Here is a 26,407-nt window from a genome sequence, read left to right as displayed (position 1 = left end):
TACAAATATGCTCAGTTTGTGTTCTTCATTGCAACAGAGCATCCTTATGTGCTCACTGAAAAATTGTATTTTAGTTTTGGTGCAGACATTAACAATGTTGACTTCAACGAAAATATGTCTTCCAAGTTTTGGTGCAATGTCAACATCCTACATCGTGATGCGTCAACATCCTACATCAGTGGAATGGAAAAGGGTACAGGAGTTGATGGTTGGGACTCACTTTAGAAATTGGATCAGCTACCATAATTCAACAATACTTAAGCATAGAAACCATACTAGTAAAAACAAAAAACAACCCATGAATGTAGTTTTCACAAACAAAATTTAGTTTCAAATAGCCTAATATAACTAAATATCTGGGTGGTATAACCACACGCCTCGGTTAAAACCTAGTGGTTCAAAAGCAAGAAATCTAGTCTTGTACAGTTGTCTGAAGAGGCAGAGAACTTTCAACTTCTTTGGAAGCATTGGACTGACCTTCTGCAACAGCCTTGGACATACCAAACATCTGAGATTGATCCGAAACCACACAACATCAGCAAACGATAAAGGTGATATGAATATTTTTTCACATGAAATTTGAGGTACCAACCTTCTGAATTGTTTTCTTAAAACAAGTTTTGTGTTCATCCATAGAAGCATTAATAAACTCATCAATGTGGTCCTTCAAATCGTCCAAGAAAGCAGCTTCTTCATTCTTCTTCTTTCGACATGAAGTAACAGATGGGGCAGTTGCAGTGGATGAAGACTGCTTCTCAGGTTGACTTTTCTGAGTGTCCATGCTCTCCAAGAATCCAGTGGCTAAAACAATTTACACCACTAACTCAATTATCATCAGGCAATTTAGTTAAACATCATTATCACACATATGCACACTCTGCAATCATCGTAAACCAAAAATATTGAAATGCAATAATAATTTTGATTTAACTTGTTCTGGTGAAGCAGGACCTTAAATTCATGGAAAGTTAAAAGGAAATAGTAAAAATTGACACATAATACTCTAGAAAAAAATGAGAGAACGCAGTCTATAAAAGATTTAGAACAACTGCATATCACACCCTGCAGGAAAAAAGAACAGCCAGACAAAACCAAACATATCAACTCGGATGAACTACAACTCTTTCAAATGATTTATTGAAACAAAAACCTATCTAATTATTTCAAACAATGAAAAAAAAAAAGGAGGTCACAGCAGCATCAACCTCAGAACTAGGCCATCAAAGAAAAACATATCAAGCCAATTAGAATTAGATTACTACCAACTCATCCAAATGTATCAACAGCTCAGGAAGTAAATTTGTCTTAACTGATCAACCCCTATAGACAATGAATTGAATAAAAGGATGTCACAGCATCCAAGCACTTTCAAAGTTTCTCAAGAGTATTAAACAAATAGAAATTAACTAACCAACACATAATGATCTTTTAGAGGGGGGCAAAGGTAAAGAAAAACAGCATGGCTAACAACAAATCAAAACATCCACAAACTAGCCTTCAATATCAAAACATATATCTACTCAAATTATCTTAGCAGTATAAAATTATATTTCTTTCCCAAATTATTCATATTCCTAGAGTTAAAATAAGAAAAACTAAACTGTCACAACATTCCCAGATGGGCACTTGCATTGCAACAACGAGGCAACTAAATTTTAATCATAAATTCTAGAGGAGTTAACCCTAACATAATTAGATATTTAGGTTAGAGAAAAACAATGAAAAACACTGTAAGAAGTTTGAAAATCTGCCTACAAAAACAAAGTCAAGTTCAAAAGGCTGTTTATGCAAAGGGAAGAGTGGAGACTAAATCGTACTACACCCCCATGTACATTGATCCCAAGTCCTAACAAGGTTATTCCAAAGTCAATTATGCACATTATAATAACTAAAACATATTAGATTCACCACATAAGACAAAAGAAATAAACAAAAAAAAATAGTAATCAAGAAAATTGAATCATATACTTTCCAAATCTTAGGCTCATGACCAAGTTATAATTGTAGCACCTTGTGTCCTGATGCTTTGATTGGGCCTTTGAACACTTTGTCCGTGCTGGCATGTTAGATACAAAATCATCCATGAACTTCACCAGATAATTTAAGCTTTGGGGAAGTCTTGTCGAGAACAGAGACTAAATTACAAAAATGTACAAGTTTGGCTAGTTGAAACTTGAAAGACACATAATTCTTTGAAAAATATTTGTGCAACAAAGAACATCATAAGAATTTTCAAACAGTCTCTCACCAAACACCAAATCTACATACAACAAAGAGGAGTGCTAACAACACACTCTTATAGGATAAAATTAATTGAAAATTTCAAAATCATGATGTGGGACCCACAAACTTTTGTGATTTCCAATAAATTTCATTCAATTAGAGGGAGTGTATTAAAGAGTCTGTTCTTAAAATTTCTCTACAACAAAACATAAAAGACAAAGGCATGAGAAACTCTCATACCTAGACAAATTACAACACCCAAAGAAGAAGTAAGAAGTCCAATCTATCAGTTGAATTACCCAATAATCTAATATACATATCACACACAAAACCAAACCTTGAGTGCAGAAGAAAACTGACATTAAATTCAAAGGAACCAAAATCTGAAAATTTTTATGCTTAAAATCCCTATGTTAATTTTCCAAAGAAATAAACAGTGCATGATTCCATGTTGTATAGCACAACAATTGCGGCCAGAAGAATAACCCCATGCCGATTATGCAATATGCAGAGAACAAGTCCGAATTTGAAGTAAAACTTACACTAAGAACAAATCCAAATCTGGAATTTTCATTATTAAAAGCCATATGCTATTGTTTTCCATAGAAAAACTCATGAAGAGTCAAAATTCATGTAGGAAAATAAACAAGAGAATTCCAAAGTTAAAAAAAAAAAAAAAGCAAAAACACAAAGCGTATATATAAACCACGCCTGTTCAATTGATGCTCCTGTGAAATCCCTATTCTTCAACTCTTAACGAATTTCCTTTAGATATTCATTAATTAATTGATGTGTAAGCAATGCCGAAATTGCAACCGAGATAGGAGAGAAAACGAAAGGTACCTGGTTGGATGACTTCGAAATTGATTCAGAAACTAAAACCACAAACTTTGCGATGGCGAAGCACAAAAGAAGAGGGTCGAAATTGTATATGACATTTACGGGCCTGTTTGGTAGATTTGTTTTTTAATAAACTCACGTTAAAAGAAGGGAATTCGAATTAGTGTATATATAAAACTAAAATAATCATGGATGAGTTTGTTTAGGCCGAAAACAATTGCTTTTCTAAAAAGGTTAAATCACTCACTCATTTTAAATTTTATGTTATATTGGATGTGGTTTTTTAAATCTTTATAATTTATATTTTAATTTTTTTTAATCATGTATTTTTTAAAAATAATTTTTTTAGTTCTGGTAGTTTAAAAAAAGTAAAAATTATATGCACTAAAAAACCACTTTTGAAAATACAAGAGACTAAAAAGAATTAAAATGAAATTATGAAAACTAAAAAAATAAAAATTATGAAACTATAAAGACCGACCGAGTAATTTATAAAAGTATAAAATGTTAGTGTTTGGTTACAATTATAAACAGTGTTTTATAAATAAAATTGATTTTCCAACATGTTTGGGTATGATAATTGTATACTTTTTTTAATTACAAAATTACATAAAACACTTTATAAGCATTTATAAAATGATGAGCTGATTTGTTTAAAGTTGAAAAATTAATTATAAAATAAGTATTTTTTTTAAAAAAAATAATGCCTTTTTAATAAGTTTATATGATTTGCTTATTAAAATAAACAGAAAATAATTTTAAAGTAAAAATAATTTAAATGATGAGTTTGTTTAAATTTTAAAAAATTGATTTAAAATAAATATTTTTTCATATAATCGTTATTTTAAGAAGTAAATAAGATTTATTTTTTAAAATAAGTAGAAAATTATTTTATTTAAGCAAAGATTGTTTAGATAAATATATTAAAAAAACTATTTATTCTATTAAAATAAGTGTTTATTTCAATAAATAAATTTTAAAAAATCTCTTTTATAAAAAATTACTTATTTTATAAAAAAATCACTTAGAATTACTTATTTTATAAAAAATCACTTAGATCCTCGGTTAAGATAGAAAAAAGAACACAAAATTACCATGGAAATATTTATAAACAATGTTTAATCCGTGCATTTCATGGATCACAGTGTCACAAACTCTACTATTTTTTTCCTGCCACACACTTTAGTATTCTAAATGTCGATAGCCCAAATTTAACTGTTCAATAAAATTTTAATATATATATATATATATATATATATATATATATATATATATATATATATATATATATATTTGTCAAAGAAATTTTGTTGAAAAACCACAAATCGTCCACGGTTCATGATACATTTGTGGCTAGCAAGATTGGACCCATGCAAGAGATGTTTTTTTTTTCAGCTACATGGAACTATGTCCATCAGATATTTTTTCCACCAATCCATGTGTCCACACATGACATATCCCACACAACTTGTTGTCCCTTTAAGGCTTAAGCTCCACCACGAAACACCAATCCTCAACACACACAAAATTCTGTTCAGTTTCACCCACTAAACCACCACTACTCCTAAGATCTCCTTCAAAACACAACCAAAATCTTAACTTTCTTGGAACCTTTTTAATTGTTTCTTCTTTAAAAATCAATTTCCTTTAAGGCTTTAACTTTAATATTAGAGTTCTTTCTCTTTCATTCATCCTTGGTAATGGCTTGTGCATTGCAAGCAACCTTAGCAGCCAACACCTATGCCTTTTCTTCCAGGAGATTCTCCTTGAAGCACCAAAAGAACAGTAAGAGAAGGTTTTCTTTGTTCACTGTTAGAGCTGATTCTGATGACTCTGACTGCAATGAGGAAGAGTGTGCCCCGGATAAGGAAGTGAGTTTTCTTAACCAATTTGGAGATTGTGGGGTGTTTTGTTCTACTTTGTTTTGCCTGTTATGTCTATTTGGAGGCTGAGAAAATGAGGCAAAATATGATAAAGGTAAAATGGGGGTCCATAAGAATATAGTAATAATGAAAATTGAAAAATAAGTTTCCTTTGAGTATATTAGATTTACATGTTCTGTCTTGGTATATTGTTGTTCTGCTTATTTGTTTTGGGCTTTTGGTCAATTTAAGGGCCATAATGATTTTTTAGTTGAGGTATGTTTTTGAATTACTTATGTTACTTATTTTTGAGATGTTAGCATAATTTTATTGTCAAGAGTGGAATGATTTAGTCTTGAAAGGATCATTTTCATTAGATCTATGCTGGGCACATTGACTCACATTGCAGAATATGTCAAGTTTAGGTTCAAATTTGTGATTTGCAGGCATATGTAATTTTGCAATTGACATTTTCTATATTGCCTAAAGCACCAATATTGTATTCTTGTTCCTTTTTGTATGTTACTATAGTAGTTCCAAACGGTTTGTTCTTATATTAGAGGATTTATGTTTTTGTGCTCAATGCAAATTCTGTGAATTAGCTTAATTATGACTAAGAAAAATGAGGAGTGGGAATTAGGGATTTTATAAAAGCTGTCTCTCAAAAACTAGTACTATTTTAGGGGAATTAGCATTTAGCAAAATTCAAGGGCATTATTTATGTTCAGAGATGTATTCATTAATATTAAGGATAATTTAGGAATTCCATTTTATGTCATTGAGCCTTTCTATGTGAAACACATTAGTATGTTAATGAAATTTGCATCTTTTCAGTTTCACCTAAATTTCAATGTGTTTCCAATTATTATGCCACTTCATCTTCTGCCTGACTTTCTAATTGAGATGCCTGCATATACACATTCATGCATTATTATTATTAACAAAAGATGAAAGCTATATCATCCATGTGTGTAGCTTCTGCATTCATTTAGAAACAAAGGAAGCTAATCCTCTGTAGATGGTGATTTAGGTAGGGAAGGTCAGTGTGGAATGGTTAGCTGGGGAGAAGACAAAAGTAGTGGGCACATTCCCACCTCGTCGTAAGCCGGGTTGGACTGGCTATGTTGAGAAGGACACTGCTGGGCAGACAAACATATATTCAGTTGAGGTTAGCATTCTTTTCTATTTTAACTAAATTAAAGGCATGCTACGTTTTATTATGTTTCTATTGGTTTGTTTTTTTATATGTATTATTCTTTTAATTTGTTGAAGTTTAATGTTCATTGTCAAGCAAGCAAACATGCAGCAAACCCTGGTAGTGTGATAATTGTTAAGAGATTATTATTTAGACAATCATACATATATTGTTAGTATGTAGATACCAATTTTGAGGTTAGTTGCTGAGAATGGCAGCTTGTGCCCAATTGAAGAATTCATGTGAACATAGATAGACTTTGTTGTTCTGTACTTAGATTTTATAGAAGTTCTCCTCTAACTTGTCTAAAATTTGAAGTGCATAAGTTGATTTTAGCTTATGGGAGAAGCTCAATTCATTAAAACAAATCAATGACAAATATGATGAATTTGTCTAACACACTCCTTATGGCCTTTCCAGCCAGCAGTTTATGTGGCAGAAAGTGCTATAAGTTCAGGAACTGCTGGCTCTTCTTCTGATGGAGCTGAGAACACAGCAGCAATTGTTGCAGGCCTTGCTCTGATATCGATTGCAGCAGCATCGTCGATACTGCTACAAGTTGGTAAGAATGCTCCTCCTCAGATCCAGACGGCTCAATACTCTGGACCATCACTTAGTTACTACATCAACAAATTCACGCCCCCGGAAATTACTCAAGTGTCTGTGCCAAGTGAGGCAGAACTATCCTCATCTGTTCAACCTGAAAGCCCACCTCCGGAAGTTTCCCAGGTTCAGGTTGAAGCTCAAGCTTCTGAGACCTCTAGTGTGAACATTGAATCGTAGGTGTATCAAGTGGTTACCACTTTTGCTACCAAAACATACCAAAGAAGTTTATTTTGTGTATACACAACTAAAGGTTAATGGATGCAAATGTTGAACATCATTCTTGGTATGCCACTGCTACCAACTGAAAGTGTGTTTATCTTTTGCAGGGGAAAGTGATGATATTTAGTTTCAGTTTTATATAATCCTCAAAATAGTGAAACCACATTGGAAATTTTTATAATGTTCTGTTGGTTCCTGAGGTTTTTTTAGGCATATTTAAGGTCCTTATTCATCTGTTCACTTAGGCATAACAAGAATTGGAAGATGTTGAGAGCTAAAATTGCAATATATATATATGAATTGAAACTATTATTTTATATTTTGTTTTTTTTTTTCAAAAACTTGAGCATATTAAAATATTTTAAAAATGACTTTTCATTACAAGAATTGAAAGATGTGATCACTCTAAGAAAAGTGATTCAATTGACAAGGTTAGTAATATATTTTTTCAAATACATATTTCTATTGATTGCGATTTATTAAGAATCATAAGATCGTGTAAATTTCATTTTTCATAAGACATGTGATTTCATTCTTGCAAAGCTAGTATTTGCCAGCAGAAAAATCTTTATTTCTGTGAAAGAACACTTTCTTGTTCACAAACTTCATTTCTGTAGGTTTTAAAATGAATGAGATGTTCGCATAGTAAAGACAGAGTTTCAAGGAAATTTTCACTTGATTTTTTTATGAAATTTTCTGAAGGTATTGCATACCTCTTTGCTTTGCACAATCATCCAAAAAGAAATGCTTGTCCTTTTGTTAAATTTAAAAAACAAATATAAAGTTAATTTACATTTTTAAAATTTATTATAAGAAAAAAATATTTTTATTTAGTTTATAATTATAAAAAAAAGCTTCTTATTTTAAAAACTTGTTACGTCGCAACTTTTTCAAAGGCCAATAGCTTTCTTGAAAAAAATTTGAAACCTGTTGGCTACTATTTTATATTCTTTTTTTCCGCAAAACTTAAACAAACATTAAAAAATTAAGAAAACTTCTTGAAAAGAACTCAAACAAAGAAGCTCGAAATGCAAATAATATGAAATTTATTAAGAATCACAATTTATATTGATTTCTCTGTTTTAACTAGTCTCATTTATCTCTTAAAAAAACTAGTCTCATTTATGAATTTATGATTTATACTAAATTTTAACTAATGACAAAACACATCTAATAAAAAAATAATGACAAAACACATTTATTAAAAGTGTATTACTAAAGACTAGTTTGTCAGCCACTTTGTTTAGGTTTTAAAAAAGATTCTTGTACAATTTTGAGGCACGCAGAATGCCAGAATGTAAAAGAAGAAAAAGAAAATGTAGGATAAAAAAGTTCATGTACAATGTTGATACATGTCCTATTCTTGGACAGTTTTATATATCTATACATAATGTGATGGAAAGAAATAAATTGGTGGTGTATGAGTGGTTGTATGAATAACACATCTCTTTAAACAAGATCTCTTTATGGCACAACCAATTTGAAGGCAATAAATTTTTATTACAGTACATTAGGAGTGAAAAAATTCAGTTTTTTAGAAATTTTAATTTGAAAAAATTAATTTTTCATTTTGATATGCATTTTTAAAAAAAATATTTCCAGAAAAATATGAATCAAATAAAAAACTCTTTGAAAGCCAATGAAGGACAGTATGGTTGGTCCTCTCATCATTATTGAATCGTTTCTTCATTGAAGAGAATGATTATGAAATAATGGCATGACAAGAGCATAAACCATGATGTTGTTATGACCTCAGGAATTAATGAATTTTATGGGCGTCAATATATATTGATTTCAGCATCAACGAAAGGTCTCATACTCAGTCCTATATCAACGCATGAAATATTAATAAAAAATAAAATGAAATAATTAAAGTGCAAAAAATGAAGAGACTACGATTAATTGGACGGTTGTCTCTTGTAATGGTCATTTACACAGAAAGCCTTTGCATTGAAAATTACAATTTAATTCTCAATTTGAGCGTCGATTTTCATAATTTTGTAAATTTAATCATTAAAGTTTTTCCCCACAAATTTTATTATCAAACTTTCAATATTTTACAAATTTTACTATCAAATTTTTTTATTTTTATGCATTTTATCAACATGTTGACAGCAAAACAACATAAAAAGTCATTTTTTTAATATTTTTGTCATGGATTATAACTATAATAGATATAAAAAAATCATTTTTTTACATTCGGTTATAATTATAATAAATATTAAAAGTCAAAATCATCCACATTTTATCAACGGTGATAATTAAAATGCATAAAAATAAAAATAAAATTGATGATAAAATTTGAGAAAATAAATCTAGGATCATAAAAATTGCAAAATAATAAAATGGAGTGGTAAAATTTGTAATAAAGCCAAAAGATTATTTACTATCAATTTTTGTCTAACAAAAGATAAATTATTAATTACTATTTAACATTGTGGGTATTGATGCTAAAATAGTATGCTACATTATACAAAAAAAATTATAAAGTAAAAATAATAATCTATCTAGTATTTTATTAGTACATCTTCTTGTTAATATAATACATTTTAATGCTAGTGTATAAACAATATTTATACAGGCACTTTAATTTTTGTTAAAAAACAGTTTATACTAATGGGGACTAGGTAAATTTTAAAAACCATAAATGCAATTCTTTTTGGTAGGAGAATAAATAAAAAACTTCTTTATAAAAGATAAAATAATTTAACTTTTGGGATATACTTATTAGCTTCTAACCCAAAGATGTAAATAAAATGTAGATCTGAAACAACGTTTCCTGTTTTGTTTTTTTCCATTCAATTTCGGTAAAAGAAAAATAAAAAGTGACAAAAGGAAAGCAAAAACAAAGTTAAAAAAATAAAATCTTTTAGAATGTATTTGAAACACGATAAACCCAACAGAAAGGAATGGAAAACACCGAACTCTTCCACAGTTTGGTACCATGTAAAATGTAAAAATAAAAAAAAAATCATATAGAGAACCTATTTTTGGTGAATAATAATCCATATCTATTGCTAATCCCTCCAAATTGTACGGAATGCATGGGAAACTTGGCTTTACTAATTAAATAACAAAAATGTACTTATCTTACATTATTTTATATCAGGGATATTTTTGTCATTATATATATTTAAATTTTTCATTCTCTTTTTTACCAAACAATCTATAAAATTATCTCACTTTCTAAAAAAAAAAGTTTGCTTTCACTTTCTTCTATATAAACCAAACATACCCATTTTTTCATTCTTCAATCATTTTAAATAAGACTAGATTTTTAAGAACAATTCTTCAATAAAAGTGTTTTTATTTTTTATTTTTAAATGATAATGCTTTTGGGAATAGAGAACCTATGTTTAAACAATTATTTTTTATCTTTATTCGCATACTTAATTTTCTTAATTGTTTATGTCTTTTATTCATCATGTTTCATCTTTTTAAAAAAAATTAATTTTAATATTTTTTTAAATCATCAACAATTAAAAATAGACTTAATCATATTACATATTGTTTAATATACATAAATCTAAAATATAACTTGTATATTTAAAAATATTTATTTAGTATAAATTTAATTATTATATATATGTGTGTAAATAAATTTATTTACTATAAATTTAATAATATAAAATAAACAATAACTTGGAAAGTAAATACTAGCTTAATTAAACAACTTATAGTGATTGCATTGCACCCATAGAATTGTTCTATAATTAAGAAAATTGTATGGATTTTGATGGGACCAAACATGGCATAGGGTTTATGGGTAAGTGGGTATGTTGCTTGGGTGTAAGTGACATGACAGTCCGAATAGGTTGAGATCAGAGACATCCATTTATTGTTTTCTGCAGTGAAAGATAAAGTCAAGTCATCCATCGATCAGACAAGACCCAATTTCTGAGAGGCACACATGGATCCAATTAACCCCACCTACCTGTTTGATTTGACCTTTCAGATTCTCTATATTTGACCTCTTCCCACCAGACAAACTCCAACTTATCACTAATCTCCTATAATTATATCCTATTTATATCACCACCATGCTTGTAATTTTGTGATCTTTATTCATTCTATCGAACATTTTTACTAATCTTACATTTATTTTTACCTATTAAGTATTAATCATTAAACGGTGTTAAAGACAAGACAAAGAGAGACACGAGAGGAGAGAGGCCAGAAGTGTGCAAATGTTGAATCAGGAAAGAAAAAAAAGAAGCTAATTTAAGAAGCTTAATTGTTTTCTTCCCAAAATTGACCATCACTCTATTTAATTTAATTAATTTTTGGCAAATTATATTTAAATAACCTTAAGCTTTGGCAAATTATATTTATAAATCATTCTTTCACTATATTTATGTTTTTCTCATTTGATTTAATATAATTTTCAAAACGAACTAGTAAAATAAAAAATTATTAATACTTTTTAAATTTTAAAGTAATAAAAAAGTTTGAATCAAACTAAAATTTCTAAATAAACTAGTAAAATAAAATAACATAAATGTTTTATTTTAACTAACAAGTTATTTCATGTTAATGGTGGTGAGTTTAATCTTCTTAAATAAAATCTCATATTTAAGTCTTATGAATAAGAAAATATGATTAAAAAGAAAGATTTTATTAATAATAATGATAAAGATGTTATTAACACAAATTATAAATGTTCTATATTTACGCTATCACACATATGTGATCTTTAATAATATTTTTTGTCTAACACTTAGTTATAATATTGTTAAAAACTTTTAATAATATTTAAAAATGTCTATCAAATATAAATATATGTTATTAATATATTTTTTTAACATTTTATAAAATGTTATATAAAATCTTTAACGACATTGATTATATAAAATATTACAAAAATATATAAATAATATTTATTTATATTTGATAATATTTTTTAAATGTTGTTAAAAGTTTTTAACAATATTTTTATTAAATGCTAAGGAAGAAAATGTTGTTAATGTTGACCACGTGTGTGATAGTGCAATGTGGTAATAAAAAACTAGATTTCTTAAAGTGATAATATTTTAAAGTGATCGAATGAACTTTTTTTCTTAAAAAAAAGCTCTTACATTTAAAATTAAGTTGACCTTATTTGAAAAGAAAACCCTCCTAACACTTGGATATCTAGCTTCCTCTCATATGTCTATAAATTTAAATCCTTTTTTAATCTGAATTATTTTTTGGGTAGTGGAATTAGAATCTGTTTAAATCAACAAATAATAATAATAATAATAATAATAATAATAATAATAATAATAATAATAATAATTGATGCATTTTTATTTTCTTTTCGTGGTATTAATTAGAAAGAGGGGCTAATGGAAATTGATCAAGTTAATTATCACTGAATAACCTACATACATATTTTTTATGCTGTAAACATTTTGGACAAATTACATTGTATAAGTAATTCAAATCTAGAAAAGAAACTGTATATATTATAATACTATTTGGTCATAACGTAAAATCCCACATGTCTAATACAAATGGGATAATATATATTATGGGAGCTAGGTTAGGTTTGTGCAGTTTAGTATGAAGAACACATATGCAGTAGCAGCAAACATGTCTCTCACGTGTGCTTTCCTTGAATGAAGGATCCAACATTATCATCCAAAGACAGGCATGACCCATGTTAGATTTAGGACATCGTGAAATAGTAGCATTATAAATAAGCATGCATGTCATAACCATATATAGCCACAACGTCTACTGTGTCAAAATTATTCGTCACGTCACCATGACTGAAACAATAGTAGTATTTCATTATTTCAAGAGAAACTAACTCTATCTGCAATTCTGCATCTGCAGGTACCATCCAATATTCTGCTTCCAACAGTCATCAATTCATGGGTCACGCGCATTTTCACACTTTGTCGTCTTACATTAATTACATTAGAGTGTTTATATCTTGATAATTAAAAATTTTAAACATTCAAATGAATAATTTTTATATTACACTATATCAATCAAATTAATTAATTTTTTTCTCTTTCTTTTTCTCTCCAAATATATATAACCCAAGTGTTATTTAAAGAAAATAGAGATAACTGATTGATTTAATTTAATTGATGATATAATGTGATAAAAAAAATAAAAAAATTATTAATTTAATGTTTAAATTTTTTATTGTCAAAATATAAGTCTTCTTTCTTTGTTTTATTTCATAATGTATACAAATACATTATAATTTAAATATATTAAGAGTGCAAAATTTGTATGTTAATATTATTTAATTATAGACTATTATATAGTGTTATATTTAAGATTATCTTTATCACAATATATAGTTTTTTTTTCACATTTTAAGTGAGTCCCACCATCATATATACATCATTCATTTTTACTTTTTACAACTTAAATAACTATTTTTTCTCAACCCAACAGCATATATTTTTTTAACTAAATAGGTTTTACAAATAACTTTACATCTTTACATTTTATTAATATTAATTACTATCCATTATTATTATTATTATTATATAAAAGGTACATTAATGACCAACAATAAACGACATTTAGTTCCAGTTATATAATCAGTAACTAGTGCTTGAACATGCTTAACAAGATAAAGCTCGAATGTAAGATCTTATTAGTAGTCAGTGGTTCTTTAAAAGCAAAAAGATATAAGTACCTCTGTTGAAGATAGCCGAAGATCTTAACTACTTATATAATAATTACAATTCAAAAGTTATATTAAATAATTTAAAATTGGTTGGTGATATAAATTGTTTTACATTAGCATATGACTATTAAACTTTTCAAATAAAATCATAGAAAGTTATTATATCTTTTCGTGAATTTAAACAAAATTTTGTAAAACACTAAGGAAGAAAAGTACACACATATATATGTATAATTTTAATTTCGGTTGTCTGTAAGTCATCCTTTATAAGGGGGGCAAATACCAACAAAATAACCGCATATGTTTCATTCTTATTATTTAGCACTGATGAGTTATAAGTTATTTAATGTATGTATTAAATTTTAATATAAAATATAATTATAATTATTAGAAAATAATAATATAATCCTATAACTAAAGTTTCCCTGTATACACTTGTCATTAATTATGTGTGTATGCATAAAAAGTGTAGAGAATAAAATGTAAGGTTCACAAAAAGAGAGAATAAAATGTAAAATAGTTCCATAATTTTTTTAAAAATAGTCAATTTAGAATGTGATAAAATATATATAAACACAGATAATAAAACATAAATTATTAAAATCTCAGCTATTATTTATTACTTGTTGCATCCTAAACTATTAACTAATCAACCAATGGTTACTACTACAAGTTAAATACATACATACACACAACACATACAAATATATATATATATGAACTTGGAATATATTATCAGTATAAAATTTTTTTACCCTTTCATTTTAATTATAAATTAGGATATAGTTAAAAAATTATAGATTTTGTTATAATTATTTTAAAAATTATATGTAGAATGATTTTTTAATTAATTGACCGTGTAAAGAACTTTACACTCATAAAGTATCAAAATTAAACTCTTTCTCTTTATAAATTTATATATAAAATTGTAAAAGCGAAAGGTGAAAATGAAATTAATTGTGGTAATACGGATACACAAGTAAAACTGTATAAGGCCAAAAGGATACAGATCTACATCAATGAATGCAAACTAACTGGATTCACTCATTTATTTACTGACTGAGCTGCTTTTTTTTTTTAGGAGAGTTTGATGAGATGCTTAAAGATATGGAAAATTGCAATATTTGAATACATGAATATTAAATTTAATATGACTATTACATTTTAATTATTATTGAAACAAATAGTTTTATATATTATTATTATTATTATTATTATTATTATTATTATTATTATTATTATTATTATTAAAGAGTTTCATCGTTTTGTTACACTAAAATTTCGGGATCTCGATCCACTTGAGGAAGATTTTATCTAATAATAGTCTTGCATGATTACAATTGCATGAACAACTTAATATGCAAAGAAAATATTATACTGAGGTTAAAGACTATATTACAAATTTACAATATCCTTTTAAATAATAGAAGAATATTTCACAAGTAAATGCAACTAGCTCTAGAATATAATGATGCTTCATGATTATGTCAGTTTTTCTTTCGCCACCTTTTTTTCCTAGCTTGGGTCATGGCTGCTATTGTTTTACTGGTTTATTTAACTTGTACAGTGCTTTGATTTTATGAAGAAAATTGAAAGGAAATTAGGGTTCCCTTTCCTCACTCCTTTCTATACAATTCCTTCTTCTTTTTTACTTAGAAGCTTAAAAACAAACTGAGTTCTGCGATTGTGGCAGGTGATCATGCATGCAGAACCTGCACTACATGTTGCTCTTTTAATAGGTCTGTGCTCCATTAACTGAACCAAATGGTCCAGGAAGAAAAATAGAAAGAAAGAAGAAGAAAATAAAAAAGAATCAATTAAAGAGTAAATATAATTACAATCTTTAATTTATTCAAGCAACTACCATGCAACATGGTGGGTAAAAAGAGTCCCTCGGGAGGAAGCACCATATATCCAAAAATGGTCAAACGGTAACCTTTATTCTGATAAAAAAATGTAAAAAGTGTTCATGTGGTCCTATGAGAGGGTGAAATAATATTGGGTGTGCTTGGTTATCATAAAAAGAATCAATTAAATGGTATAATATAAATGCAACAATCCTTTTTTTTGTGTGTGTGGAAGCTAAGAGAGATTAAAAATATGCATACTCCAATAATATTATAGATTATGATCATATTATAAAGGGACATTATTATGATATATAGAGGAACGTGTTGTTTACTTAAGTGCTCAAATTCAACACAATAAATGCAATCACAAGAATAGCAATCATTTCATAACAACGATATATAGAAAAGGGCAATACATATATATGTAGTACTATTAAACATTGGTGTGAGAGGCTGAGGTTAACTTGCAGGAGTCTCCCATCCAGTTGTACGATATATTGGGAAGAAATTTGATCAACCTCATATTTTTCACTGATTTAGGTCAAGCATAACAAAAACAAGCTCATACTCACAGGCTTCCATTTATATCATCAGTAGAATCCATTAGACTTTTCAGCTCCTTCCCCCTGGTCCAACTTTTCTTGCTTGTTGCCATCCAGCTTTAAGTTCTTTAACCCAAAGTGAATGTGAGGGAAATGTGCCCACTGCATGCACATACACATATAAATGAGGCATTCAGAAAGTGAAATTTCTTGGGGTGACAAAAGATGTATGTACTAATACAGTATTATTAGTTTTTGTTAGTGAAAAAATTCAAATTTACTATCTATTCCTTCTTTCTTTCACCCCTTAGTATCAAATCAATTTTATATCTTCATGTACTAATACAAAGTAGCTCTTTATGACATATAAATATACATACTCAAGACTCTTGCAGGAGAATCAATAAAATAAACTTCAAATTAACTTTAAAAACTGGAGCAAATTCTCACTTTAATCTTTATAACTGTAAGCATTCATATTATTTATTTTAGTAACTTACTTTAGAGAACTTTCAAGTTCATTCTGGTTATTTTTTCTATATCTTAATTTTAATGACATTAAGAACTAAAATGAATAACATTTTACAAAACCATAGAGGTTATTTAAAGGGAGGGTCTTTTCTAAAAAAATCTAATATATGTGAAGAATAATACTCTTCTTATACAAATTAACATGCATCCATAAATTTGGCCAATACAGACTCAAACAGTCATAGGAATTTTATATATCCCAAATAATAATATGTGGTGAAGAGCATCCTATAGTACATAGGAACAATAAGATAGACCAAAGGAGCATACTATAGTACATAAGATCATGGAATCACATGTACACGGACTAGACAATCGCCACTGGTGTTATAGCATATGTGATTGGAAATTATGGCCTAATGCTATAATGAACGAGGGCAGCATACATGTAAAGCATTAACTAATAAAAAACACTCCCAATATTAGATCATGTTTTTAGGGCTAATAAACTGATCATAAAATTGGCTATGGCCTATCAAACTTGACCTCATACGTATACTTGACTGGTTGTAGATATTGTAAAAGGGAAATTAGATATGCTTTTGTGTTGAAGGTGGACTTAATTACCCAATCAAATGTCCTAAATATATGCCCTATACAAAAATTGTCGCTTCACATTCCTTTTCTAATACAGTACATAAGTTTTTGGAGACTTTCTTTATACAAGATTCACTCTCAAATGTGCGTGTGCGCATATGCACACAGAAGCTACTTAATGCAAAACTCACAGTCACCAATCTTTAAATAATGAAGAAAAAGTAATGTTAAATATCAACATTCTATATAATACCATATATATAATTTCCTAATTTAAGTATTTGTTAAATCGAATACTATATATCATTTAAGGATGGGGAAGTTTCGAATTTGGATACCGTCAGCTTTTTTTTTAAGAGTTGTTAATGTCTCTAAAGAGATCCCTCATGACAATCTTAATGCAATCTAGTATATAGAAACACTAGTTCATTTTGCCAACTTCAGGGATTGATTTCCAAAAGCATGGTCGGATAATATACCAAAAAAAAAGCATGGTCGTATATATATAATAATTATGTATACGCACCACAAAATCATAGTTTGTGCTATTTACGGAGTTTCCCCCCTTAAAAAAAAGTATATGTAACAAAAACCTGATTGTGTCATGTTTGAACATGATTTTGGATCTCTCAAATCACCATTTAAGTGGAAATGCAGCTTATTTAAAAAAATTAAGTGGAAATGAAAAGAGTTAAATTTTTCTTTATGTTAAACCTGAGTTGCAAATTATTATAATCCAAATATGCTATGTTTTATTTTGTCATCTCATCTTCTATATATATGTGCAAACCATACATATGTGGCATGATGTAATTTCCCAATTCTACATTCATGTTTTTTATTTTATTTATGGACGTGTTACTTAAACTAGAACTTCCCGGGGGAGGGAAACCAATTGAAGGATGTGATTTCCCCTTATACCCTCAAGATTAGCATCAATATATATAGGTGCTGGATGATTCCATTGGTAAATTTCTTAATTACAATAATAGTAGGAATATTGGATTGTCACCTTCAGCAAGAAGTTTATAGAAGAGACAAGGCATAGTGTCCGTAAACCGACACAAGTGGCTCCAAAAGACATGAAAAAGATAGAAAACTAGCATGCACTTGTGTTGATCACACAATGATAATTGATAAATGTAGTAATTATTAACTAAGCTTAAACTCACGTTTTTGGCTGCTGAGCTGAAAGCCTCCCTGTGGCTGATATCTGGATTACTAGCCTTAATCCTTTGAATTTCCTCCCTGCAAAACCAGCAGTTGAAAAGACTTGCTATTTGTTTTTGCTGAATGGAATCATCTCTAGTCTATTCTCATGTTTTCTTTTGTAATGAAATCACACACACATTAATATATTCTAATATTTATTTTAATATTCCCAGAAACTTTATTTAAGAAGTAAGAGATTATATTTACTGGACTAATTTTTATCATCTTTTTGTTTGAATAGAAATTAAAAAAAATCAAGTAATAATAAAGTATAATCCTTTTTATTTATATTCTTAAAATATATAAAATGATTTCCGTTAAAAACAAGACCTACTTTGATGTTGTTTGAGACTAATGTTAATAATGCTGGCATCTTTCTCCACTAAAAAAACCTTTAATATTATTATATATATCATTCTTAAAATAAATAATACATTCTGAAAATTTACCGTCATTTAATTATAAATTATATATATACAAAAATTAATTATAAAAACGTTAGACTTGTCTCTATTATTTTTATGTACGAAATATATATATATATATATATATATATATATATATATATATATATATATATATATATATATATATATATATAGTTCTTATAAAAGGTGAAAAAGGAAGGAATTAAAGTGCCAATTTTTAATCAAGAAAAGTATAACTGTAATTAACGTTAATTTTATGGGAAATTGTTATAATAATAATAAATAATGTAGGAATTAGACAAATCCTGCATAACAAAGAAGATAGGGAGAAGCAAGGAGCTTGATTTAAAATAGTAGTAAACTCGCAAGAATACTTACTTAATGAAGCGATTATAAGCAGAAGGAACACGATGTCTCTTCTCTGTAGCTGTTGAAGAATAATCAAGAGATCATTTAATTTGGAATATTAAATAAATAATACAATATAATATCAATCATCAAGTAAAATTTAGAGTACATTTGTAGCCTAAAAAATTTACTTCAAAGATTAAGTCACCAACAGAAATCAGGTTGAGATGAAATTATTTTTCACAAGAAAAGGCCACATTCTTGGACAGACTAAAACTGTAGAAATGGGTAGTTGAGGACCATACAAATATTGCTCCTAGCATTCAAAATAGCACTGGAATTTCACTTGTTTATCTAAGAGTCCATCCATTGGGTTTTCCTTTGTTATTTCTGAATCAATTTTTGTCGTCATTGCTTTGTACAGATCAATTACAGCCAGAAAATCGCCCACTTAAATAACTCAAGTACTACACTACTACTACCACTAGACTATTACTACATTTGTCAGTGTCAATATATTTATTGCAGATGACATACAAATTATTTTTTATTTTAAATATCTTATTTATTTTTTTATTCTCTTTTTAAGTATTGAATAATACATTAGATATGTTTATCAAACATTTTCTTATAATTACCTTGATGAGCTGTTATATAATGGTAAGTGGAATATGTAACTGTAAAATGAAATTACACCTGGATAACTATAAGACATAATATTTATATAGAAGTTCTAGTTCTAGGGCATGGCAATGACAGCAATGAATTAAGGATGGGTCAATTTTTGTCACGTAAGGTCACCATCTTAGAGGGGGCCATTAAAATTGATGGATGGAGGAAAACAAGATGGACGCCGACTCTGGAAAAAAAACTCGTTAATATAACAAGTGGCCTCAACTTAATGATGAGCTTGTTCTGCTCTGCTCTATTACTTAGTATTAAATTTAGCTTCTGCTAATAGGTTGTTGTGGAGCAGGTAGTTTGAGTCTCTTTCAACCTTAATTATAATTTGTGAATGGTGTTAAAAAGTTCTATGTATAGTTGCCTGTTTGTTCATTCAGATTTATGATACCAAAAGCAAATACATAAAAGATCCAGAAATTAATTAATTAATCAATTAATAGAGTGTGAGGGCTCACGACGAATGGGAGGAATCCTAGGTTGTTCATGCTCTACTGCCTCGTGAAATGGCGCTATTTTGTTACATTTTGAAGATGATGATCCCAGTTCCTTGCAGCTGCTTGGTTCTTCAAAGCTTAGAAGCTGTTTCTGTGACTTAATCAGCAACAAATTAATTAAACAGAAGAATTAATTAACAAAAGGAGCACACAGTAGTTATTCATTCAAGGAACTTAAAGCTTTTTTTCTTTTTAAAAAAAATATATAGTATAAAGAAATTATATTATATCATTCATAGTTGCCCATAGTGTCAGAAAGAGGGCATTGACCAAAAAGCTAGAGTGTGAAATAATATATACATACACACCTGAGGGTCTTGAGGGGGAAATGCTTGAAGTGACGCTCCCATGTTAACTGATAGCAAATTGGCACAATGTCCACATCTAACCGTCACTATGGTTAGCAAACTGCTGTATGGAACACTAACCTGCCATTTTCAAATAAATAACAAAATATTATAATTATTTACAAAGAGAAAAAAAAAAGTTATAGAAACCAATAACTGAAAGCTGCATATATAGGCATTAAACTCATTTACCAATATATACACTAGAAAGTAGAAAGCCAGCACAAGAACAGATTCACTTATATAGACACACTGGCACAGTAAAACATACATTAGACCATGAAAAAAAACCAAGAACTGAAAGCTGCATAAATTTTGATGACCAACAAGAGCTGAAAGATATGTATTCTATATATACATGTGGAGCTTCACATTTGTCAAAAGAAAAGGTTAACATATATGCATATGTGTGTGTATATATATATATATAGGAGAAGTGAGAAGCTTTGACATTCCCAAGAAAGGTGCTTCCAAAGCACACCATGCAGCTAGCATTGCAATGAAAAATGAGCAGAGAAAAAGACAAAACGCATAGCTGCAGGCAGAAGAAAAAAGAGGTTAAGGGGTGGATGCATGATAAATAAGCTAGAGAGGGAAGTGAGTGCAGCAATCTTTTCTGATTCATTCTGAGAGGTCTACTTTTATGGGTAGTGTAGTGTGGTGTGGCACATTCAATACAACCATATAATATAATATAACAGCAGCAATTACGCTCAGAAGCCTGACATGGGGCGATTTTTATAAAATTTCAGTGGTACTCTCACAATGTCCCCTTGTTGTGGGTGCGCATCACTTTTTTGCTGACACTGCAAGGCAAGATGATAAAAGATAGAAATTGTTGCTCATAGCTAGCGTGGAGGAAAGAGAGAGAGAGAGAGAAGAGAGAAGGGTGAAAATGACTTGACTGGAACGGAAACCATCAAGGGCCTTGAATTGAACCACACCATCGTTAACCGGCCACTAGTGCTTGCCACCATAGGAGAGTGAAAGATCTCTCATTTCAGAAAGAAAGAAAAGAGAGTGCTTTCTCAGAAGGGGTAATTATAATTTCAACCAACAACCATGTTATGATGAAAGAAGAGAAACATAATAACATATAAGGAGAGAGACTATATGATATGATATGAATTATGATATGTGTTGTGAAACTAAGGGGTATTAAATACCAATAAGATCTATACCAATGAACTATGAATAAATCATACTTTTTCAAAATTTTAAGACTCAAGTTTATCATAATAATTTGTTATGGTGGTAAAATGAAATGAATTTTGACGAGAACCCCCACCCAAACAAGTTCAAGTTCTTGGTAGAAAGAAAGAAAAGAGAGGACACTGGCTCTGTACTAAGGGAAGGCCACAAGGCTGAAACCGTGAAAAAACTTGATGATATATACGATATCATAAAAGACCATATGATATGATATGATGCTTCAGCCTCATCGCCACAGAAAGGGATCAAATCAAAGACACTGAGGAGGAGAGAGAAAACTGCACTGCACTTCTGCGTACCATCACATGGATTTGTTGTGTTCAAATTTAATTTTTCTGAAGGTGCGTTCATTTAGCACACAAGTACATTCCAAGCAAGCAAGCAAGAAAAAACAAAAGGAAAAAAAAATACAACATACATAGAAAATGAAATGAAATCATATATACATACATGATGCTATCTATTCTTCTGCAATTTTATTTCAATGTTAAAAACAAAAGGGGGAACCCTAATACTTGGGGATAGCCCTAGTACTAGTAGTATATAGATCTCTCATGGCTGTGTCAGTCTATGAATTTTATTAAAAAAAATCTCAAATTAAATTGCTTCCTTCAGTTTCATAAAATTCATCTATTTCTCACAATTGTGTAGTTAGGTACGGGTGATTAAGGATTTCAATTATTTAGTTTACATTTATAGTTTTCTGCAACTACTTTAATTTGGCTGCATATATGTCTATCTTTTGCCTCTAACCAAACTAGCATCACACATATCATGGTAGAAGTTAGGGAGCAAATTAAAACCCAGTTAAACTTCAGTGATGGATTTCATGATTAATTTCCAAGGGAATTAATTAAGCTACCCTTATATATATATATATATATATATACACAAATTGGGGTATCTGTTGCATGCTTTCCAACAGTTAAGTTTTCATCCATTTATATATACACACACAGACATGCATTCTGATTAGGTCTGAGCTGAATTTCGCTTTTTCATGGGTACCCAGAAGCGCTTTTTTATCCTTTATTATTCTTTGGCTCTTCTATCCTATCTCACGATCTCGATTAAAGAAATCAGAGAAAACCCGAATTGCCAAATTAGCTGATGGAAACAGAAAGCTTAGAAGAATAAGGAGAAAAAAAAAAGATAAAAATGTAAGAAGAAAGGGAAAGATAGAATTGAGAGAGAGTGTGTGTTGTACCGCCAAAATGGTGTTGCAGAAGTTGCAGTGAACATAACAAACACGTTCGGTTGCCATCATTTCCATTGACATTATTTTCTTTCTTTTCTTCTTTTGTTTATATCTAAATGTGACTGTGTCCTTTGAGTGTGTGCTTAGTGGATTTATAGGCAGATCAAGGGGGGGAAGAGAATCACTTGGCTGAAAGAAAAGTGAACATGATCATCAACCATTTACAGAAGACGGAAGAGAAATAAGTAAATATAAAGAGAGATTTTTTTATATGAAATATATAATCTATCTGTTTTGTTAGTTAGAAAATTAAAGATACCAACCCACAAGTGATAGACAAATAATAATTTATGTTTCTTAAACAAATGGTTTATTTTAAATATAAAATAAATTATGTTGAAAAAAATATCTTATTTTTATTAAAGATTAGTCTATGTCAATACTATAATAAAAAAAAATTAAAAGAAAAAGAAAGAGAGAGAAAGAGAAAAAGGAAGTGTACAAAATCTAAAGATTAAGATGAAACTAATCTGGTAGGGTGGGGTTTAGTGGTATTTGATTTAGGAAGAAAAGATGGATTATGGGAAATCTTGGTTGGGAATGGGATAGTGTGCGCGTGTGAGTGAAACGTGTAAGAGAGGAGAGTGGGGGAAAGGAAAGGGGTGTGAAGATGTGTTATGATTGAGAGAATGAGTGGGTGGGAGTGACCCATCGATCTCTAACCATACTGGCTTTCTGTAGCGGACGAGGGGGGCGAGATATTAATGCTTAGAAATTTGGAATGAATGTTTAGGGATATGTGAGACTATACTATACTATACTAGGGATTCAGAATTAATTTAATCTTTTTATAAGGTGACAAATTAAGGCTTAAGTTTTTTTTTTTAAAGATGTTTATATTTAGTGTTAAATAATATTTTGTATAGGGATTCAGAATTAATTTAATCTTTTTATAAGGTGACAAATTAAGGCTTAAGTAGTTTTTTTTTTAAGATGTTTATATTTAGTGTTAAATAGTATTTCGCACAGAATTATATCTAAAATAAATAACATGATCAACTAGGAGTTGAGAAAAGATATATAGGAATTGAGATTATGTGTAAGGTTGGAGACAAAAGTCTTTTATAATATAATTGATTAAGATTTAAATTTTTTTTTTTAAAAATTCATATTTAATTTAGTGTTTAGTTATAACTTGAACATAATTGTCATTAAAAAAATTGTGAGAGAAAAAAAAAATACTACGTGTATAAGAATTGAGATTATGTGCAAGAGTGAGAGAAAAAGTGCATAGTATAAGGATTAGAGATATGGTTAGAATTTATGTCCATCAAATATGTGTGCATGCTAGTGAAAGTAAGTAGTTTAGGATGACAAACAATTGACTAAAGATTTCGTTTCATTTTCTTTCTTTTCAAAGAATGGAACACCTTTTTTCTACGTTTTTTGACCATAAGTAGATACCTAATAAATGTCTTTAATTAGTTCATTTTTCAGATAATAATTTTTTGTACTTTAAAGATTTTTTTTTCAAAAGTTAATATTTAACTCTCTTTTTTGCCTAATTTTAATTGTCACTTTTGAATTATACCTCTACTATTTATTATTTTAGAATATAAAGAAAGTATTATTATTTTTTCAATAATACTCTCAAGAAATAAATATGTATAGTTTTAATTGTATAATGTAATTAATTAAATGCTTATGGAATAAGGATATTTTAATTAAATAATAATTTTATAAAATATCATATAATTAATCATTTTCTTAAGATGTATTTATTAGTTACAACAAATAAAATAACATGCATTACTATATTAAGATATGTTTTTTTAAGTACTAAATTAAGATATGGAAGACTTACATTATGTTAGTTTGAGCGCATGACTGGACTTAATTAAATTCTTTAAATAAGATTTTGTGTTTAAGTATTGTGAATAATTTTTGAAATTAGTGATAGATATTATAATTTTGGTGGATATTTTGAACTTATAACATGCTAAAACAATTAACATACGTAAGTTGTTAATTAAATTAATTTTACTATATGCATATAGTTGTTGGTTGATCTGAGTGATAAAGAGACTAATTTCTTCTAAACAAAAATGTTGAAGATTCAATGTCATCTTAAGTTTGTAGAAAAGGATTTAGGTTCAACTTATGCATATATAATATACTCATGGGGAGAGATGATGATTTTTAAATGTGACTAAAATTCAGATGATTAATTTCATAGTTGGTTCAAATAATCAAACTTGTGGGGATTCTTTGAGAAATCAAAGATTCTAATTATGATGGTTGAAAAAAAATATCTGAAAGATTGATATTTTGGATGAAAGAGAAGTATTAAATTTTAAGCTATAATTAACATTTTTTTATAGAAATAACTTAATTTATGGCCACTATTAAAACTTGGATTCTATTTACAAATCATGTTTTAAAAGTTACTGAAGTTTTTATTGAAGTAATATTATAAAATATTTTTGAATGTAAAACTAGTAAAAGAAAGCATAAAATATTAGCCAGCTTTATATAGTAAAAGGGAACTGTTACTACGGTAAATCTTAGTAGAATAAGTGCATGATTAATTCAACTTAATATTTAAAAAATAATAATTTCTGTTTATAAACTTTTTAGGAAGATTTAAAAAAATCACTATTTCTTTAATTTAAACTATTTCAAACAAGCACTGCAAATCTATTCTCAAACAAATTAAAGCTGAACAGGTACACTTATTGTACAAAAATGAATTAAGACAACGAATTATGTACAAAATGAATTAATTAAGACAACGAATTAACTGCACTTTTGGACGCTTCCAAAATCTAGAACAAACATTCCCTTATATCAGGATTAAGAAGTTCAATCTGAATGTTAATGCATTATAATATAGTTAATTGCATAATAAGTCAACAAAGCTTTCACACGGATTAATCATGACGTTGAAAAGACTATGGAAATAGCAAGAGCTGGAAATTAACTTTTGTCCATTTTTGTTTCTGCTTATCTATGGCGGTGTACTGCGTGTAAAGTGATTAGACATGTTCTTGTACACATTCATGTCATGTATTTCCCCGTGAAACTTTCCACGTGGAATTTGTCACTATAATTAGTATGCGTTTTTTTTATTGAGTTAATAAAATTAATTAAAACCCTAATTATACTCAGATCCAAAAGTAAACAAAGTGAAGAACCCCTAGACGGGCATATAATCCAACAGCAGCACGTGCATGTGTCACAAATTTAGTGTGGCAGGATTCATATTAATCATGCCCCTTAAATATCGATGAAGATTTTGATTTCTGGATGTATTTGCATGGATGAATATCTGTTAAGTAAAGTGTTTATTAATTGAGAGTGAAGTATTTTTTTTTTCAAGGTGGTTATTAGTAATGTAAAATAACTTTGCATCGTTGGCCGTATAAGTTCCTTTAATTAGCGTGTGATT

At 28.7% G+C, this 26,407-nt stretch overlaps 2 protein-coding genes and 1 pseudogene across 5 annotated transcripts; 1 reads left to right on the top strand and 2 right to left on the bottom strand.

Moving 5' to 3' along the window:
- Positions 1 to 97: 97 nt before the first annotated feature.
- On the bottom strand, positions 98 to 3,219 carry LOC114417343. Of its 4 annotated transcripts, none has more exons than XM_028382506.1 (4): positions 3,067 to 3,211; positions 2,011 to 2,135; positions 593 to 801; positions 98 to 508 (listed from the first exon to the last, which is right to left on the bottom strand). In XM_028382506.1, exons 2-4 carry the CDS (start codon positions 2,078 to 2,080, stop codon positions 413 to 415), a joined length of 375 nt encoding a protein of 124 aa, XP_028238307.1. In that variant the 5' UTR covers positions 2,081 to 2,135; positions 3,067 to 3,211; the 3' UTR covers positions 98 to 412. The 4 variants fall into 4 exon arrangements, with proteins under 4 accessions (XP_028238307.1, XP_028238309.1, XP_028238308.1 ...); XM_028382508.1 differs by having other exon boundaries at positions 2,011 to 2,056; positions 3,067 to 3,209; XM_028382507.1 differs by lacking the exon at positions 2,011 to 2,135 and having other exon boundaries at positions 3,067 to 3,219.
- Positions 3,220 to 4,559: 1,340 nt separating this feature from the next.
- On the top strand, positions 4,560 to 7,158 carry LOC114417342 (protein MAINTENANCE OF PSII UNDER HIGH LIGHT 1-like). The gene is made up of 3 exons (XM_028382505.1): positions 4,560 to 4,934; positions 5,956 to 6,093; positions 6,541 to 7,158. The coding sequence occupies exons 1-3, from the start codon at positions 4,764 to 4,766 to the stop codon at positions 6,901 to 6,903; spliced, it is 672 nt and encodes a 223-aa protein (XP_028238306.1). The 5' UTR covers positions 4,560 to 4,763; the 3' UTR covers positions 6,904 to 7,158.
- An 8,552-nt stretch (positions 7,159 to 15,710) lies between these two features.
- Positions 15,711 to 23,204, bottom strand: LOC114417341 (annotated as a pseudogene).
- Positions 23,205 to 26,407: the final 3,203 nt, after the last annotated feature.

Source organism: Glycine soja, chromosome 6 (assembly GCF_004193775.1).
Source record: "Glycine soja cultivar W05 chromosome 6, ASM419377v2, whole genome shotgun sequence".
Lineage (NCBI taxonomy): Eukaryota > Viridiplantae > Streptophyta > Magnoliopsida > Fabales > Fabaceae > Glycine > Glycine soja.
The sequence above is the reverse complement of the archived record's forward strand: the minus strand, read 5'-3'. Positions and strand labels throughout refer to the sequence as shown.